Below are 20747 nucleotides of genomic sequence, written 5' to 3' on the forward strand. Positions count from 1 at the left end.
GATCTCTGCAAAGACAGGCCCCAGAATGTTTCCCGGTTTCAGTAATTAGCTCTGGTTACTACAACAGAGTTGCTCAGAAGAGAGTACACAACAAATATCTATGGTATTCAGAAGGTGCATAAAGTCTAAGTTTTTTGGGGGTGCTTTTTAATAGTTAATGTAATCCTACCAAGTTGGGTGGTGGGTTTGGGAGAGGAAGGTGGGAAAAGCCCACTCATACCATGCTTTAAAGCTTCATTAACAAAGAACTTTACTCAAGGAGGAGATGTTAATAAGTAATGAAACAAAGGCTCTGTTATAGAGATTAGATGTGCATGTGTCCAAGTACAAAGTTCGTGTTGCAAAGTGCAGCTGTTTCTCTGCTTGCAACCCTGCAGCAGCCCCAGAGCCCCGGGTTCAAAGTCTGCCTGCTTTCCTGTCACAGAGCTGACCGGGGCAGGGTCTGGCCGAAGTTCAGAGTTCAGTGTCTGAAGGCTTGCTGGCTCTGTCTGCCGTGCTGGCTGATGTTTTGGAAGGAGTCGCTGAACTGTTTAAAAATAATGTGCTGTATAATGGAGTGACCTAACCAAGCCTCACTTAAGGAACAGACTAGTAAAATGACGTGTGCGGGAAATAGCGCCTGTTTGTGTTCTCCTTCCTCCTTAGGTTTATTTAAATGACAAAAAATAAAGTAAAAGAACTAATGCTCTATATACAAAGACATGAAACTGACCTCTCTAAAAAAAAAAAAAAGAAAAAAAGAAAAGAGCTAGTCTGTGTGTTTCCTTTGGTTCCCTTTGTGTCATGATAACAGTGTTCCACACCATGGGGGTGAAAAGAACTTAATACATCTGGATATTCTGCTTTCAAATCCTCCTTCAAAGGCTTTTTACGAAGATAACCCCAACTTCCTTACTCAGAAGGGCTGCAGACCTTGCCTGTGCAGCTTTCTCGGTTAGCTGCGGTCGTATCAAAGGCTGCTATGCCCAAGCACAGACCCTGAGTGAGAATGGAGACTGATGGCTGAGAGCAAAGGCTGGTACAAACACCCTTGGAGGAATTTATATTTCAGGTAGTGGTGTAGCTGTATGACATGTAAGAATTTTTCTCTATCTGTTGCCACATCCTTTCTCAAGGAGAGGATGGTAAACCGTAGGTGGTAAACCAAGTCATCAGTGCTCAGTGCCCACAGCATGCCGCAGGTCTGAGCAGACTGCTGTCATTTCACTGCACTGAAAGGAACATGGATGTTCAGAACGCTTTCTTGGACATCAGAGGTCTGCCCCGTTTGTATCACAGCTTCTATTTCTCTGAGTTCAGTAAATTCAATCATTGAGAGCCACAAGTAAAAACAGGATGCAATGAAGACTGTAGTAGCCAAAACCATGAGTTGTGGACCAAAAGATCTGTGTGTTTAGATACGATGATTTTTTTCCCTTCCTGCAAATTCACGAGTCGTCAAACTCCAGAGGAGCCTTCCTCTGATGAGTTAGTCCTATGCTTTGGCTATTACCCCAGGTCTAACCTTCCACTTCAGAGCAATGTATCTGAGAAGCTAACAGAGACCCTACAGTACACACTCCAGACCACGGCTTGTTAAGTGTTCAGATGGGCACATGAGTGAGTTAGTGCTCAAAAAAAAAAAAAAGCCCGGAGATCCAAAACAATGTGTTATAGTGGCTAGGCCCTTCCTGGGAGGACGTGGGGAAGGAGAAATAACAGGAACTGCACCTCTGGTGTTCCATTCCTGTCCTGGACTGTGGAAAATCAGGAGTACTCAGGTTTTTTTCTGTTGCTATTGCCTGTCTCCATGCAACCACTGTAGTGAACAGGTCAAGTCACTGAGACTAGTAGTGACACTGGCTGTGCATATCCATAATTAGTTAATTTGGTCTGCATTGATGCAAATCCCTGACATAGCAGCACCTGTGAGTAACAATTTCTGTTGCTCCCACTGCTAAGTTCCACCCGAGTCTCTGGCATCTCTTTGCTGGAGTGATTATACCTGGTCTTGGAATCTTTGTTGCCTAAGAAACTCTGACTAGTGCCACTACTCTCCCCAGCACTGTAGGCTACAGGAGAGGAGAAGATGATGAAATTAACAGGTGTAAAACATGTACATTGCTTACTGCACTGATGGAAGTCCTTCAGATGATAAAGCTCTACTGGGTGGTAACTACCAATTTAAGCCTTGGCTTGCCTCATCCAAAAAGACAGCCCTGTCAGACTATTACCTACTGTGTGGGGTGGGATTCTTTCATTTTTTTTCTCTTGGCATTGACCAGATATTAATAATAATAAAAAATTTGTAGGGGAGAGTATAGTGGGAGAAAGGAGAAGAGTCCTTATAGCCCTGTGGTTAGTAAGGTTGCATGGGCTAGGGTGGTAGGCTGAAGTTCAGGTACATAGTCCAAATCAAGCAAAACAGGAACTTGGACCAAGTTTGCAAGGTATCAACTATTCTGGTTGTTGGCTCTGCTGAAGTAGATAGGTGAATGTTTGTATCTCTCCCTCTTGCCTTCCCCTCCCCCCATTTTCATGATAGTCTTCTGTGGCCATGTCACCTGGCTTTAGTTAGAAATACAAGCATAAACAGGAAAATTACTTGCAGGTCAGTTCTTGTTTTCTTTGGTGTTTGTTTTTGTTTTTTTTTTTGTTTGTTGGTTGGTTGATTTTTGTTTGGTGGTCGGGTTTTGTTTTTTGTTTTTTGTTTTTTTTTTGTCTGGGTGTATCTGCTTTTGTTTAAAAGTACTTATTTTCTTTCTCAGCAGATAGCCTGAGAATCATCCCACCTGTTGCCTGCCTGAACCAAGAACCAGATCCTGGAGTAGGACTGTGCTGGTACTAGTTGGCTGCAGATCTACTGGGATCCTAGTACTGAGAGAAACCTAAAAGGTAAGTAAAAATCAGAGTTTATTCAAGGGGCTGAGGCCCTTAGAAGAAAAGAGTACTATTGCTATCTGCCCCTCTCTGAAAAAACATCACAGGAAAAGGGTATATGCATGCAGATATGACTTGAGGATTTTTTTATCCTGACACTAGTATCTTTCCACGAAGAATCTGTGCCTGTCAGTTGTTTTTCTTCTCAGTTTGCACACTCCCCAGCCCCTGTTTTCAAACCCCTTCAGGTAAGGCTATTGGAAAACCCCTCCTTCCATTTAGCTTCCCTCTTCTCATTCAAATTCAGATGTCTTAAGAAAATATAGAGGAATTTCCTTTGGCAGGAATACTGGTAGAAAACAAACAAGAATAGTCCAAAACAGGATTGGCACAGCTGCCCTTGGGCCGAGGTTTTTATTTGTTTCCGATTATTTTTTTGGTTTTGTATTCCACTTCAGAATTTTTCTTTTCTGCATGTCTTCTGCATTCAGTCTTGTCCACACTGCAGTGGTAGAGTAAGAGTGCTTGTCTGCAGCTAACATTTTACTGCTTCATTCTGCTGGTGTAGTTAAGGCAAACCCTCCACCACCCCTTGCTTCTTCCCAACACAGGCTGTGTTGTATCAGTAAGAAAGTGCTTGTACAGATACTTACAATGCTCTGTAAAGCAAATTGATACATATTATTTGAGGTCATATTTACGCAGTAAAACTGTGCACTAAGACTTTTAGTGATATAATTACTTAATTTTAAAAATCATATTTCAAATAAAACAAAAATGTCTACCGGGTAAATGTTAAAAGCAGAAGAGATCTCTGGGTAGCTCACTACTTTATACATTGGTAAAAATGAAACTAGTACACCTTACAGCAGTGGCACACCTTGTTACAAAATTAGAAGAAAGCAGTGAATTAAAATGGAGTTATTTTTATAGGTATATGTACATTTGCTATGTAAGGACTTTGACAAACTTCTTCAGAAGTGTTGTTCAAACAGTACTGGTTTTCTCCTTCCATCCAATCTTTCACTGGCAAGAACCTCAGATTTTTGCACTTCAGTCCTACAGCATGGCCTACCCTATGTAAAATAATGACTGAAAGTGCTTTTCTAAGAAAAAACTAAGTAAAATCATCAAATTTGCCTACAACCTGTTAATTATGGCATAATATTGCTGAAAGGTTCAAGTCTTTATTATGGAAGGACCTTGTTCCTTTTGGTCTTTCTGTCTGACATGAGATTTCATATGAAAACACAGATTTGTATTGCTTCTGTGTTAAGGGGAAGGTTCTGCATGATCTTGTCTGGATCTGGGCTCTGGTTTCCCATAGTTAAGGATGGAGCTCTGTGGCTTATTGTGGAGATGCTGGTTTTAAATTCAAAGTTCAGATTGTGGTAGAAGCTTGAGATTGTGGTAGAAGGGATCTCAGTTCTCAAAAAAATCTCAATAAACTGGCACCTAAGGTGGGAGTGATTTAAATATTGAATGACATTTTGATTGGAAAATGAATGGACGTAGAAGGGTCTTCAAGAGTTAACAAAAGGTTTATTTCTTGCCAGTGTTTCTTTTAGCTTATTCTTCCTTTCTGTAAGTCACTCTCACACTGTGGGATTGATCCTTTGTTCCTGCTCTCATTCCCCAAAGTGCTCCCTGCTTGACTATAAGTATGGACATGTAGTTTTCATCTGTGGAGAATTTTCTAACTTTTTAGTCATAACTGAAAATTTATGTGCTAAGTTCAGCTCAATGAATTACATGACAAATCTGCAGCAATGCAGACGCCATCAGGGAGACAGAGAGACTGGCTGTCTGTCTTGCCAAGTATCTCAGCAATCCTAGGGCAGAATAAGCTTTCTAATGCGTGGCATATGTGATGATGAGATGTGCTGACTTTTTGATATATACATGTACGAAGTTCCTGTTAAAGATTTTGTTTCCGAATGAGAGTTTGATGCAGCTGGGTATATACCATGCTTTCATATCTGTTGGAGAGGGAGAGGGAAGGGAAAACATTAGGGCGTTTCTGTACATTATCAGCTGTGCTGGTGGGCAGTGTGAAGATCAAAAAGGAGCCAGTGTACTCCTTGCAGCTTTTAAGGTGTGTGCCTGCATGTGTAGGTTATGTTCCATAATGCAACTTAAATGATCACTAATTAGCTTTTGCTTATTTACATGAATTGAACTTAGACCTATATACTATTTTGATGTATTTATTTATATTTCAAAACTTTGTGCTGTTTTTTATGCTGAATATATAACATCATCATGCTTTTACTTCCTGTGTTCACAAGCAAACTTGCTTCCTTGTAAGCAGATGAACTGTTTACTTTTCAGACAAAATAAGAACATACTCTTTGGAAATATATTATAGCATGATCTGGTCTGGCTGAGAGACTGGTAGGTACACATTACACAAACAACAGGTGTTCACATTTATTGCTATGGCTAAAATAGCATTTGCTGAAACATGTATATAAAAATCCCTGAAAATGCATGAAAGATTTAAAAATGTGTCTGATTTTTTTTATTCATATCCCATTTAGATAGCTCATTTTTGCATAATAGTGAAATAGTTTTGGCTTATTTGGTTTCAGTTATTATTGGCTGAAGAAGTGTAGACAAGATAAAATAATTGCTTATCTTCAGTTATGTGTTAAGATGTATTTTTTCTTTTTCCAGAAAAAGATCCTTGACTTAAATATAAGCCAATTGATTTTTCATGGATTTCATCTAAGCCACAAGTTTTAGGTCAATGAGACTTTGATTTCTTTTACAAAACACCAAATCAATTTATGTGAAGGATAGCATGTAAGTTTTAATTTTAGTCTCAGTTTTCTATCTTTAATATGTTTTCTGAATGGACTCTTGTAGGCTGGAATATTAGCAATTCAGGGCTTGCTTACTTTGACCATAGTCAGTCACTGGTTGTGCATGACTGCCGTAGTGAAATGAAGCTGGTGGAGGGGAGGCCAGCCCTGCGGAAGAGAGGAAAAACCCTGGAACAGCAGCTTACGAACTAGCCAGTCATCCTCCTTGTAATATAATGATGCTGGCAAAAATACTTTAATTCCTACATTTTTTCATGTCTCTTGTCTCCTGTGGAATTCGGCAAGGTGCTTCTGGGTATGGTCCAGCTTCTGTAACGTGGTGTTGTCGTTTTCACAAAACCAAGCAGATATCAACCCCTGAAACACTACATGTATGCAAAAGGAATATATCTATTTAGTTGCATTCCTTCCCTTTGCATGTAACACAGGTAATTTTCACATAAGCAGGATAAAAACAATGTTGTATTTTAAGCATCTTGTCCCTAATTGTCATTAGATTTTACTTTTCTGTGTTTATGTTCCCCTTTTTTCCCTACTTTGCCATTGACTTTTGTGGGAAGGAGCTAGTGTAAAGAAGGTGGTTCTGAAAAACCCATCCTGTATTTCTTAAGCATCACTTAAGCAGGGAATCTTCCTTTGAGCCGCAAAGCCATTCCGATATTCAGGATTTTAGCCAAGGCAACAGGGCAAAACTCTTCTGTTGCGCCAAAAAAAAAAAAAGCCAAGGGACTTTTAATGATCAAGCAGAGATGATAGGACCTTGGCATATGAAAGACCCTGATGTAGTAAATCAAAGCAGGCTGTCTTGAGTGTAGTAATATTTTTATGCTAATAAATTAGTGTCATAAGTGATTTGTCAATAAGATGTAGAATATGCTATGAAAGAAGTCAGACAATATTTTTCTTTCACATAGAAAAACAGGGTGAGGTCATAGCAAAATCCTCAACGTGATTTTTTCTAAGAAAGGTCTTGGTGGTCTGACCCACTGCACAATATTTGAATATTTAAATTCTTATGTGCCTAAGATACCTTATATACCTAAGCTAGATTTAACCATTTAGAAGAGTTTAATGAGGCCGGTTATGGTAAGGAGCCGCACTGTCGTAGTGGAGAACACTACAGTCCAGGGATGTGCAGAACTTCTGAACCAGTGGCTCCAAAACTTGCTTTAGCAGAGGTGTATGCGTGGGCAGGGAGAAGCTCATGGCCCATTCCACCTTTCTTCTCATAGAGATGTACCTCACAGCTGCCCCTTCCAACAAGAACTGCATGCCCAAGTAGTAGAGACAGCAATGTCTGTCCATCACCATTCCCTCACACGCATACCAAACCATGCCTACGTATCTCACCAACACAAACTCCAAACTCGCATGCTAATGTCATGCCGACAAGAACTCTTGGCCCACAGCCATGCACAAACCAGATGCGTTTGCAAGGACTCATGGGAGTTACTGTGTCCCTGAGGGTGCAGGGCCTTCATTTCTCCTAGTCCTTGCACAATCTGTACGAGGACGGAGAGCTGCCCTTTCCTGTGTCCCAGTAGTCCAGCAAAGTAAAGGCCTCTGACTTGGCAGGACGAAGGTGTCAGTCCAAGGTAAAGAAAACTTTTCGTTGGGGAAATCCAAGGGGCCATGATTTATTCTTTAGCTTTTGATCTTATTTTTCACACCAGGTCCTGTTGCATACAACCTTCCTCCACTGCTGCTTCATGCATACAAAATTACAGGTGGAAGTCCAGTCCAACCATTTGGCACTGCTCTCTGCAATGATACTAAGAAAAAGCCGTGGGAAGGTCAAAGGCTTATCAAAACTCTAAAGATTCATACTAGTGCAACTTTGGTCTGTTTGTTTTAATTCATTCCTGCTTTTACCAGATTCAGAAGTTGCACGTTAGTACCCAATTTAAAAGTGGTACGTGGATGTAATACCTCTGGAACTTGCTGGGTCAGCAGCAGCAGAAATGGTAGCCTTCTATTAATCTACCTATAGGTATGAAACTGAGAAAAGAGTTTCCATCCCTCTCAACACCCAGACAGTTTGGAAGAGTAGAAGGTTGGCTTATTTGCCATATTTTTCATGGAAAAATTTTCTGCGGCTGCAATTATCTTGATGCAACGCAATAATCTTCTATTGGCACTTGTTTTACTAGTCTTTTGGATATTCTTGTACATATGTGTAAGGTATGTGAATATTAATCTTTCTTATGCCAAGAGGTTTTTAAGCTTTTCCCCCCACTTTCAGGTCCTCAGTACCTCCTCTCAAAATCAAAAGCATCAAAAATGAACATGTTTAGCCCAGAGTCTGTTGTAAGACTAACTGCAGTTGTGATGCAGAGATGGAGATTATTATATGCACTTATCCTCTACTATTACAGCTGGCTGTTGGGTTTATGAGAAACTAGGGGGAATTCTCTCTGCTAGTAACTGTGCCTGTCAGCCAATGCAGACCATGTATCTACCTGCACTGGGCTGGTAGGTGGCTGTCCCATTTGTAGCGTGATGAGAGCAAACACATACTGCATGTACCAATCACACAGATGTACCAACTGCCTTATCTTCACATTATCCTCCGTATTGCTAATCTGGGATAAGGCCTTCTTCTGTAGTAGTAAATCAGTTTCTCTGCAGTTTGGACCCATTTGTAAGGGGTTAGCTAGAGCACATCAGCCAGTGACTCAGAAGCAGGTCTCCGAGGCAGAACCCCAGCGCATCCTTTTGCATGTCGTACCGTACATTTTCAGAGCCACCTCTGCATTGTGCCCTGCGATTGTAATTTCTTCTTGTGGGTTTCTGATTTCAGCTCGTGATTCCTATGCAGATGCTTATTCCTACTCGGGCTGCTGACCCTTGGTTTTGGCCATGAACATTCAGCTCCTTTCCCAGTTCTGGACACGGGCCCTAACCTTTGGGCTGAATAGCCCATGCTCTAATCTGTAATCCTAGAAGGCCACCAGGTCATGTCTAGTAGACTGTACTCTAATTTATTCAATAACAAATGAAATCTAGCAGAAAAGTTATTTTTTATGACTATTTTTATGGCTATTTATTTGTAACCTGGTCTTCTATTAGTATTTTGCTGGATTGCTAAACGTGAACTTCTCCTTTCCATTAGTTATCATATTGTGCTTAATGGCCATTCTTTCTTTGGGGAGAATATAATCATACGTCAGCCAGTGGAGTGGGTGAACAGAAATGTTAGCGTATATACAAATTTCCAATTGGTGGCTAGAAGTCCTGTAAATTACACCAGAAAAGGCAATAGTGTCAGAGCATTATGAACTTCCATTTCATTTTTATATGAAATATTATAAAGATTATTGACATACTGTACATGTAGTCTGTTTCGTCTTCTGGGAGTTCATAATGTCATTCCATCACACATGACATAAGAGTGTAAACATACACTCAAATGTAGCAACTCAGACCTGTTATAGTCTCGTGACTGAAACTCAATGAAAATATGAGATATAAAGTTGACAAAGTATGAAGGAAAATTTCCAGATGAAAGAGGAATAACTGAAGCTTATAATGTGTGTTAATGTTCAGGTGGAAGAAGGGTCACGTTGCTTTGGCAGGAGAATTAATGGAGAATGAATACAAAGCTGAGTTGTAAAATGAACTTAACTTTATCAGCTACAAGTAATACGGAATAGGCAGTAATGTGGATCTGAGTGAAAATAAAACTGCTTTTACATATACTTTATATGTCACATTGTTTATACACAAAGATTATGTAATGTAGACATTTATATGCACATGCTCAACAGAAAGCAAAAACCACAAGATCTGGGTGGATTTTATTTAACTTTGCTCATCAGCAATTCAGGGATAAAAAGCTCCATGTTCATGCAATGTTTTTGCTTTGTAGTATTTTTTATGAAGTTAGGTATCTAAAACCAAAGTATGATTCATCTGTCCTGCTTCTATGTCAAAATATGTGACAGTTGTCAATCTAGGAAAAGTGTACTTGTTATTTTGCTTTAGCCTAAAAGCAAATCATATTATAATCTGCTGTTCATCGCTGTTTCATAGAAATGTGAAGCTTCCTTAATTTCAGAGCTTAGATGAAGACATCAGTATGGAGACACTTAGATTAACTTTTTTATTAAATTATACAAACATGCTTGCTAAACCCATCTCCTTGTGCCCTTTGACAAAGGAACTGTCCTTTACTACAGTAATTTTCATGGGAATGCATATTTATTTATTTTTTTCTGAAGCAGGCTAGCTCAAATAAGGGATAGCAGGTTCTTTGTAGAATTCAGCTAATGGTGAATTGAGAGTCTCCTTTGCTTAGTGTAAGTGAAGAAGATGGTGAAAGAAGCAAGTTTAGTGTATTGCTTTGGTGTATTTCCTCCAAATTGGTCATGTACATTAATATGATTTTACATACTTTTGTTAAAATACCAGTTCAGAGAAAGAAATCTGGTGAAATAAAACAAGTGACTTCTTCAATTTGTTGTTCAGGTAAAATTTGTTAGTATAAAAACCTAGAGCAGAACAGTAGGGCATAGCTTTTATCTAAACTGAGAATTTTTACTTGGTGTAAAGCTCTTTAATGGAACTGCCCGTGAACTCGTGTGACATTCACCATGTGTAATGACATCCGTTTTTTTTTTCCAAATGAGTTACTTAAAAATGGAAAGTACTTCCAGTACTTCTTGGTAAGTACCAAGAAGTCAGATCCCTTGGTACCACAGAGGTCCCTTCTTCATTAGAGGTAGGTAGTTTCCATTATTCATATTGGGTAGCATTTCATTTAAAGTCCCACCATTAGTTAAAAAGCAAGATATTAATGAGATGTTACTGGAGTGCTGTCTTTCAATTTGATATTGTTTGACCCAGCTGTTTCAAAATTTCAAAGAATAAAGCTTCCATTGCCTTACATCAGAGAAGATTTTTACAGGCAAGAACATCTAATTCTTGCCTAGTTTCCCTTGATAGCCAATTGCCTTTCTTAAATCTTCACCATTTACTTCTAGGTTAATCCTCTTGCTTCACTTTAAGCAATTTCTCTGATTCCTTGATATTCATACATTGCAGTTAGTTCTATATAGATATTTTTTATACTACCCCCATCCACTTAGCTGGTGAGTAGCCAAGCAATACATACTTAGCGCTTTTAATTTTACCTCATAAATCAATCATTGTAGTTCCAAAATCAGTTACATTTTTTCTGAAACCATCATTCAATACAAAGAGTCCATTATGCATGCCTGTGAATAATATATTAATTGTGTGGCTTAAATTCATAAACAGTGTTACACAATTAACTTCATAAAATTGCTCACTTTGAAAATTGTACAACTGCAATTTCTATAATAGTAGCTACAAGATGACAGCATTAAGCCAAGCACCGTCGCTCTGAATTGTCACTGGTAAAGCAGAGGCCACTTAAATGTGCAATTACGATAGACAGTGTATTCCTTGTTACAGATTTATTCCTTTAAGTACTGTTTCAAAGGTTTTTACCCTGTTTTGCATTGCCATGCAGTAATGGTGTAAGGCAAGATTACTTCAGTGAATGGCTTTATTAATGTAAAGAAATACTACTAGAGATTTTTTTTTAAACTAGATTTAAAAAAAATTCTCTTTTTCACTGTGCTGTGTTCTCTATCGGGTTGTTAAAGAACAAAAGATAAAAATTACTTCTCTACTGATTTTGAGGTTTTGCTCTTGGCAAACACTGTTCTTTTTCTTTTGGGATGGACATAGAGATGGAATGAACAGCAGGATCTACAAGAAAAGAGAATACAAACCAAAACCAAAAGGAAACATGCTTATACATTCATAATTTTTTGTTCTGAGTTAGAAGACTAACCCGAGATCCAGATTCCATAGGCTAGACAGAGTGCTAATGTCTCTAATGAAAGTATTCCTGCTGTATTACAGTGTGCTTAGATAAGGCAGAGAAAGAGTTGAAAAAGGCATTACCCTACTTTCACATCTGGGAAACTGAAGTGCAAAGAGACGAAGCAATTTGTCCAGTATTACAGGAGTCGGTAGGAGAATCGGTAGTGTAAGCTCCTGCCTCCCAGCTGAACTGATCTACAAGACTGTATTTATTCTATAATCTGTTTTTATGCTCTTATCTATTTAATCTTCCCCTCATACCAGTTTTTATAAGTATGTCTCCACAGAGAACTCCAGCATAAGAAATGTTTCTGCAGATGAACCCTGAGGTTTTATAGTAACACTGTATAATCATTATGTGGGAGGTACTCTGAGTTAAAATGGTGCAAATTACCATTAGAAGTGAATCATCTTAGCACAGGGAAGTAAGGTTAGCTATCTGCTTATTGCCACCTTTCCATCGTTCACCGTCAACAGCAGCCGTTCCTATGGCATTACATAACATTACATATGTTTAGTCAGATTGCCCGCTTCTGCTGTGGGTGGAGGGGACACGAACACACGCACCCTCTCACCCCCCATCTGCTGCGATGGGGAGGAAAACCCTGAGGAGTGCCGCTTAGGGTTGTCCTATATTGCTTTCTGGGCGTGGGAAACTTTGGCTCGGGCTCTGTGCCTCTGTGTGTGTACGTGGGCAAAGCCCAGGGAGGGAGGAGATGCTGACACCCGTCACCCACCTCCCTTCCCACAGTGCCGGGGAGCCGCTGGCTGTGCTCCCCTTTTTTTCGGTGGTGCTGCTAAGGAAAGGCCGCACACTGGCTCCTTCCTCAGCTTGCCTCATGCCTCTCCTGTCCATTTTCCCCTGTTATTCCTCTCCAGATAAAGGGGATGGGTTAGCACTGCCCTCCTGTCACCTGGATATCCGCACACAAGGGCTGCATGGTCAAAACCAGTGTCCTACAGCCATCCTTAACCTTTGACGCATAAAAATAAACCGGGGGGGATATCCCATGGCTTAGAGCTGTGGTGTGGAACTACACTAAAATGAAAGCCCAGGCGTGGAATTAATGGATTTGGTACTCTACTACTCAAAGTAAAACACAGCTGCTAACGCTTTAGCACGGTGTACCAGTTATTTCGCAGGTTATTTGTTTAAACTGAAGATTCCACCACTGCTTAATTGTACTGTATGTGAAACTCCAAATCTGCTACAGTTCCAGATTTATAAAAGAGCATTATATAGAATATAGGCCTATTAATTTTACAGTCTAATTTCTGATTAGATTTTACAGCACCTCAGACGAACTGCATAGATTTTACCCATTAAAAATGATGACAATTCAGTTCTGTCATTTTAAGAGGAATTAAATCCAGTATTGCCAAGTATGAGAATATTCTATGAAAAAATGAACCAACACTTACTTACATTAAAAAAAAAAAAAATATCCCAGCACCATGTTATTTCTGTATAGGAAAAGTCTACTTGTCAAGACAGTGGAACTAACTGTTACCTGTTAGTGCAGTCAAGAGCCTGTTGGTCTGACAGCTGAGATCAACAGAAATTCTCCATTCAAGCTGAGCAGGTTAAGTAATGTTTTCTAGCACAGCTGTGTAATGTGTCTGTTGGTAATTAAAAGAGCCTGCTAGAGCTGGTTAAGGAAAAGTTTAAAGTAAACTGTTTTCTATCAGAAAATCATTTTGTTAAAAATTAAAATCTCTACAATGTCTATGCCTTGTTTTAGAGGAAACTAAAAAAAAGTGGGGTGTTTTAGGAGGAAAAAAAAAATCCAACACTGAAACAGTCTGTCCTTGACTTCTTTTAAGATGCATACTTAAATAAACACCCCCAAAAACAAGAATGGAAATGCTGTAGTATGAAAATAACATGTCCATTTTCTTTAGTGTAAATTTTAAATTTTGGGAAGCGGCTTATTCTGGTTTGAAACAAAGCTGGATTCTGAAAACAGATATAAAATGACATTCCTACTTGTGACATGACTTTCCATTTGCATTTGTAGATGCAAGGTATATTTTTTAGCTCTGATTTTTTACACTAATCCTGTTGACTTCACTTGAAAAGAATGGCATGTTTCCCACTAACTTTATTAGTGACAGGATTGGGCCTTAATGCAATACCTCATGTCACAGCAGCAAAACTTGTTGCCAATAGACTGTCTCAAGGGAGGAGATTTTCAGTAACTGCTCCCTGAGAACTATTCTAAAAATGCATCTTTTTCTGTCCAGCCATTGGGATAACGATATACTCCATCCCTAAAGAGAGGGGCACTGACTGAGCTGCATTGATGGCACCAGAGGCCCCTGCTGGCTTGTTCACTAAACAGAACTGGCAACTGACTCTGAAGATAAAAGTTCTTGACGTTTTTCCAAGCTGGTGGAATGGAGCTGAGTGACACTTAGAAATAAATAGAGGAGGGAATAGTATGATTTTGAATGTCAGAGGAGCTTTCATGAAAGACTTTCATGGGGGAAATGTGGGATGTACTGTTCCAGGCTTGAGTCTAGGGGATTTGTTGACAGTTGGATAATGTGCATGTTTACTACCACTAGTATGAAATGTAGAGGAAAACAAAGGGGAAAATTCCAAATGAATTCTTTATTCCCACTTAAACAGTTAAAAACAAAGTACAATGATACAACTCTTTCTTCCCTATAATTGACTCTCTACAAACTGCCAATCTCTTTGGAAATCTGCTAGAAGAATGTTCTCTCTCCTGACAAGGAAATGTACTTCATGCAAAACATTTGTCATTTCTCTGTTATTATAATTCATGATCTTATCCTTCATTCTCTCGCTTGTTTAAGCAAACAGTAATAGTACTTTTAACCTGAGACTTCAAAGGTAAAGATATTGTGAAGAGGTCCCCATTCTTTTTCTTCTCGTCTCTGATCTTAGCCAAAGCCTTTGAACATCAAAGCGGCTCAAAGTTTGGGGCAAGTTCTTAAGGATCAGGTTACTAGAAAGAAATTCATTGAATTTCCATGTTCATATTCAACATGGACCAGAACAAATATTAATATTCAAGAATAGTTTAATTTAATCACGACAATTAAAACAAGCTGCTGCTTAATCTTTTGCTCAGTACAATGAAGCTCATTCATTCCATCGTATTGCTGTGAAAAATCCTTGACTTCTGTCAGTCAGAAATTGCTTGAAAAAATTTCTAACCTAGGAACTACAAAGCAATTAGAATGTAAAATAAATTCCCCAAACAAATAATGTTGCCATTTTAATTACAGTATCACACTGTCATGTAAAACGTTAACACTTAAAAAATGAATCTTGTACCCTCAATCTATTACCTCTAAGCAATTCTCATTTTCACATTAATTTTTGTAGGCTGTCATCTAAATTAAATACTTTTCAGCCCTGTCAGTTTATCTCCATATGTATTCTCATTACAGCAGTCACTAGAGCCAAAGTATTTTAATCTTCAGTATAATCCCTGTAGGACCCTATTCTTAGCTACTACAACTTTAGGGGTTCTACAATGGGTCTTTTTCTTTTAAACAGTGGTACTCCTTTGTGCGGCAACTCTTGCCCTTGTAAGGACTTTCTATAAACAAGTGTTTTGCAGTCCGTTCTGAAATTACCTTCACTGTCAGTGGCTAGATAGTCATAAATCCTCCCTTTCCCCATTACTCACCTTCTAATTTCTCTGTTCTTGGGAAAGGTTCTAGTAACATTATTCTGGTAGGTTTAATTTCTGGTCATTTAAAAGGCAAATCCTGGGGATAAAACTCTTAATATTTTCCTTTTTTTTTTTTTTTTTTACTCATAAGAACATATTGGACAAATAATAAAATGTGTTAGTCCTAAAGCTAGATCCCGCCTCAGATCAGTACAACCATACCTGAGTGTGCAAACCTGAGCAACCACAAGAATCAGTAATCAACTGTCCAGCAGAAATGCATGCCATCAGGAAGGCCAGTAAGGTGGGCTAGCGACTTTGCCACCCAACTGCTGCAGACTTAGGTTATCGTATGTTTTGTTACAGAGAATTTTCACTGACTTCAGTAGCACCACCCAAGAAGTAAGGAACTTGTTTGAATAAGTTTGCCTGAATAAACAGGCTGCTGTTGTTTGTTTGCCAGGGTGGGCTTTGGGGTTATTTATTTATTAGTTAATAGTAAAGAGTGCTTAGTGAAAATTCTTACAAATGACTACAAGGACCAAAATAAAACTAAACAGCTCCTTAATCCATGGCAGCTGACAGACAAAACACCTTCACAAGACAGAACTCCTCAGAAAAGAATGCGAGTCTTGTGCAGCTTGTGGCATACTCAGACCATCGCCAGGCACAGCAGCCCAGACTGCCTCTGACAGTCCTAGTCCTCTCATCAACCTGATGGAAGGGAGGTCGCACATGAGGGTTTCCTTCAGAAGAAAATCAGTTTGCAAAGAAATAGTGCGTATACCTACATTTCATTTCAATATGTAGGATATAGCCATAGTGCACAAGCACCTGGATTCAGGAGCTGCAAAGCACTTCTGAATCTGCCAGTTGGGATACACCAACTCTTTCTGAAAAAGACATAGTTATGAGCAGAAAGCCATCACCCAGTGCCCATGCAATAGCTTTAAGAACGTGAGTAGAGGCCACGTGGGTTTACAGCTCATGTTTTCTGAAGTCAGTGATAAAGCTTCCATTAACTTAACTGGGTAGGCTCAGCCCCATGACAAATATCTCTTAGTAAGAAGTCAAAGTTCAGGAAAAACTTCATAGGGCAAGAGCAAAAATAGCTTAAATAGATTTTGTGGTGTATCAGTAGCCACCGTGAGAGAACAGCAGGTACAAAACATGCATTAGTCTGTACAATACATTGCCCTGGAAAACAGAACTTGCTATACAAGATGAAATTTGATAATTGGTCTCATCGGTGGATCAACAAGCTGGGCATTAAAATAAGCTAGTCTAGGGAACATAAAAGCATGAATGAGCAATAAGCAAAGCACATTTACTTCAACTAATAATAGGAAGCCTTAATCTTTTGACTGCAATACTGAAAGAAGAGCTTGCAATCAAAAATGACATAAGGTTTTTTAGCCAGTGAACCTGGGTTGAATTTTAAAGATGGGTTAGAAGTTCAAGTGGGTTTGGGTTGATGGCAAGAGCCACCCATGAACAGCTCAGTTTTGTCTGATTTTAACTGAAGAAAATTGATGCTCACAGAGGCTTTTACAGTCACCAGCTTGTCAATATGGTAATAGCATAGTTTGAAATTGCTGGTTTGGTTGACAAATAGACCTGTGTCTTGTCGGCATAGAAATGAAACCCAGCATCATGCCAATGAACAGCCCTGCGCACAGGCAGCTTTGGATTGCTGAGTAAGAATGGAGCCAAAATGGAACCCTACAGAGCCTGAGAATGCTGTAGGAGAAGAACACAAATTACCCTTGAAAATATAATGCAGGTAACTGTTGGATAAATATGATTTAAGCCAATTTAGAACTGTGCCAAACAGGAAGATAAAGTCCCTCAGGCATTCAAGAAGAACATCGTGATCTAGCAAAATTAGAGTAGCTGGAGAATAAGAACCTGTCTTTAGGAGAAGGTTACGTCTCATTGCTGTCTTGCTGAAAATTTTAAAAAGTAAAAAGCCCACCCAAAATACAGAATTGGATTCCATACTCACTGAAGCCAATGGCAAATCTGTATTTTGGTGATGGTGGATTATGGGGATGTAAAATAAGATAGTAATTCACGCAGGGATTTTATGCTTTCTGTGTATCAATATAGCTCTTTTTTCAATATAACAAAGAGAATTTGTGCATCCTGGTGCATGCATCTCCTGGTGTTGCATCTCTTGCTTTGTTTTGGACTCCAGCAACTAAATAATGCTTATTGTTACTGTTTTTCATTTAACCCCAGAAGAGACAAGAAAAAGATGATTAATCATAATAATTGGGTGAAACATTCTGCAAGTCTGATTTTTATCAATCTTTAAGAATTTGAGAAAACCTTCAACAGGTTACTTTTTTTCTTCTGGTTTACAGATTTTTCTACCAGAAACATTCTAGCAGGATCGGAAAATGTTGAAAATGTTCACTGATACTTCAGCTCTCAGCGAAGAGATAGGGGAAGGAAGGAATGAAAACTTGTAAGGAAGAGAACAGTTGTGCAATAGGAGGAAAGGTTGAATATCCTCCTCTTTTTTTTTATATGAAAGTGGAACTGAAGAAGCAGATGAGTCACAGAAAACAGAATTACATGTCTTCATGTCATGATTTACACTGTGTTTTACTCATAAATCTAAGTACAGCTTATTACTGGAATGGTAGTAGATCTCTGATACTGGGAAAGAGAATTTCGGTAGAGAATAGTGAGAGTCATAAGACAGTAAATTGTTTCTGCCTTTTCTTTATAGAAAGGATATGAACAAAATCTATTTACAGTTAAAGGAATAACTCTGGAAAACACATGAAACTATTTGTTTCAAGAGGCCAAGAATTCATTTGAATTTTTGCTTCATTTATTAGCTTGCTTTAAGCATCCATATGAGCAACATCAAACAGATAGCATAAGTAGAAAATTGCAAATAACTAGTACATAAAGTGGCTTGGGAGAGGTGAAGAAATGTTTATGGATTTAATTAATTTATATTCTGTCAACCTGGCAAATTTAACTGTTTATTAATTATTTGTTAAATAATTTTGACTAGTGATCACCTTTTTAAGAGTTTAAATCTGCTCTAGACAAACCACACAGACACCTTTTTTTCAAATACATTTTTTCAAGTAACCTTTTTTGTACATTTCTGCTGGTAGACAATGTTCCCAGCCAGTAAAATATTTAAAGAGTTATAAGGCATACAGAATGTAACATATTTTAGAAGATACCTGTAAGGAGTCACATGAGTCTTTGGAGTCACATGAGTCTTTACCGTCCTATTAAGAAAGTTAGCAATAATGTTAAAGAACTGATGTATCAAGAGTTACAGTGTCATTTACATTAAAGAAAGTATTTTAGGGAATGGAGTAATTTTAAATAGAGTGTATCAGAAAAACATGGATCCATTTGTATTTTGTATGAGATGAGAGTATTCTGCTTAAACAAAATAACAAAACAACAAAACAAAACAAGAGAGTAGGCACAGCTTCAGGTTAGACAAAATTCAACATGAAAACTTTTGAAATATTTCTTTTTCCTGCTGCTTGACCATCTGATTCCTCAGATGGGGGAGGAAGTGAGAAGCAGGAATCCCTAAGAGTACAAACTTCTCCCCCCTCTGTAAGAGGGTCTTCCAAGTTCAGGCTTCTTGGAGTATTTTATCAAGACAACATTAAGGTCCTGGCTTCCCAAATGAACTGTACTGTGGGAAATAATTATAATAATATTGGAGGACTTAAAATATTGCTTCTCAGTCCAAATAAACATCAAACAAAACTTTCAAACTATTCACAAAATGTATTTTTTTTCCCCACTCAAGCGTTTACTCTAAAATTTAAAGTTGTTTTGGCCATTGTAATGCAGCAAAATGGATGTTGTTCAAACAAAGACCGTTAACACAGAGACACAAGTGCTAAGTCATCAAAATTCAGAATAAATTTTCTCCTCCACAGAAAATACTTTCACTTTTTTCTTTTATTATATATCAGACAAGAAAAAAAAGATGCAATTATTTCAAAATTAGAATTATATATATAGAAACAGGTTATAGCATCTGCTGTTTATATATGGAAGTATTCCCACATTCCTACTCCTTGGTTTTCAAAACAAGAGCAATCTTGGGTAGTCAGTTTTCTGAAAAATATGCAAAAAGTGGCAAGAGAAATTTCCCAGCTCTAAGAGGGGACGTAACTTATGTGACCATAACTGTTGCTATCTGGTTTATGGTGAGTTGAATCACTCCTATGCCTCTGCCAGCTTTATGTCACATGTAAAATACTGGTATGATGATCAACAGCATCAAAGCTGCATTTGTTATATATCTAACATTTAGTGAACCTAATGTCTCCTAATAAAATCTAGATATTTGTATGCTAATAAAAATATGCAAAGATATATAGTTGGATCAGTTATAAAAGTATAGCTAATGTGATTCTGATAAACTAATCACATAAAATACAATCAACCGGAAACATATCTAAGCTTACATGGCCCAGTGATTTGAGTTCCTTAAGTTTTCTGATACACAATTTAAGTGGATTTTCCCATTAGGCATCTGTAGGTAAACAGAAGCAGTAATCACTTGTGACTACATCTGTGACGTTAGGTAGGTAAGTGCCAATTTTTTTGAGAATATTTAATCCTCAGAACTGGGACCATGTTTTCCAAACAGTAACCTTTTAGGTACATAGCCAAAGCAGCCAGATTTTTTTCAGAATTTCTTAGGTGTTACTTTTCTGAGGGCCTTCATGAGTGATGTTAGGAAATGTTGGGTAGTAGTCCATGTTCCTTCTCTTTCCGTTATGTTTTTGTGCATTTGTGAAAATTGTTAAGTGTAGGTTTTTCCAAAATAATATCTTTTTCTTTTCATTATAAAACAAAAAAATCATAAAGACCTTTAGTACTTTTGGATTCCAGTAATCTTCTGAGGCCAACGTCTTCCCTTCACCACTCCCTCCAACTCTAACAATGAAAAAAAGAAAGAAAACAATCAGCAACTTAGAAAAAAAATTACAGACAAATGGAAAAGATGCTACCGTGGCATTCAAGACACTGGTATTGTATTATTTCATCAATAAAACATCCATACTTCCGAGGTATGAGGGCTGAGCTGGCTGAAGTAAGGTACCCTGTGCCATATTAGAAATTTGATATTTACTTTACACTCTAACTGAAATCAGATAAAATAAATCAGGACTTGCTTGTTTTCCTTTTATTTGTTGTTAAATAAAATAAGCTATTATTTTTTATTTTTCTTATAAAAGGAGAAAAAGAATAAAGAAATGAAAACTTCTACTTAATGTAACTCAAGTAAATGTTCCAAGTTAGTGGATGGGTAGAACTATAGCTTAAGTGTATTAAAATCACTTGTATTTCATATTATTGGCTTTCCATCAAAGGTTCTCTTATTCATAAGCTAATATGTGGGGATGTAAATATATTTAATAAAAACACGAGATACACAGTTTAGCTTAACACAGTAGTTTCATTTACTTGAGTCAGAGCACTTAAGATCATTTGTACTAAAGAATATTATTACAATTTTAATATGTAATTAAAGTGTTCATATATTGTGAAACAT

General features: G+C 38.1%; 1 protein-coding gene across 1 annotated transcript in view; it reads right to left on the reverse strand.

Moving 5' to 3' along the window:
- Positions 1 to 3254: 3254 nt before the first annotated feature.
- The window catches only part of LOC142034093 (uncharacterized), a 54039-nt gene continuing 36546 nt past the window's right edge, over positions 3255 to 20747 (reverse strand). Inside the window, exons 3-6 of the mRNA XM_075034804.1 lie at positions 20062 to 20128; positions 18397 to 18444; positions 11334 to 11420; positions 3255 to 3518 (exon numbers count right to left, since the gene is read on the reverse strand). Of these exons, the coding sequence (XP_074890905.1) occupies positions 3411 to 3518; positions 11334 to 11420; positions 18397 to 18444; positions 20062 to 20128 (310 nt within the window). The 3' untranslated portion in view covers positions 3255 to 3410. The remainder of the gene's footprint in view (positions 3519 to 11333; positions 11421 to 18396; positions 18445 to 20061; positions 20129 to 20747) is intronic.

The sequence above is a fragment of the Buteo buteo genome, chromosome 8, assembly GCF_964188355.1.
Source record: "Buteo buteo chromosome 8, bButBut1.hap1.1, whole genome shotgun sequence".
Classification (NCBI taxonomy): Eukaryota; Metazoa; Chordata; class Aves; order Accipitriformes; family Accipitridae; genus Buteo; species Buteo buteo.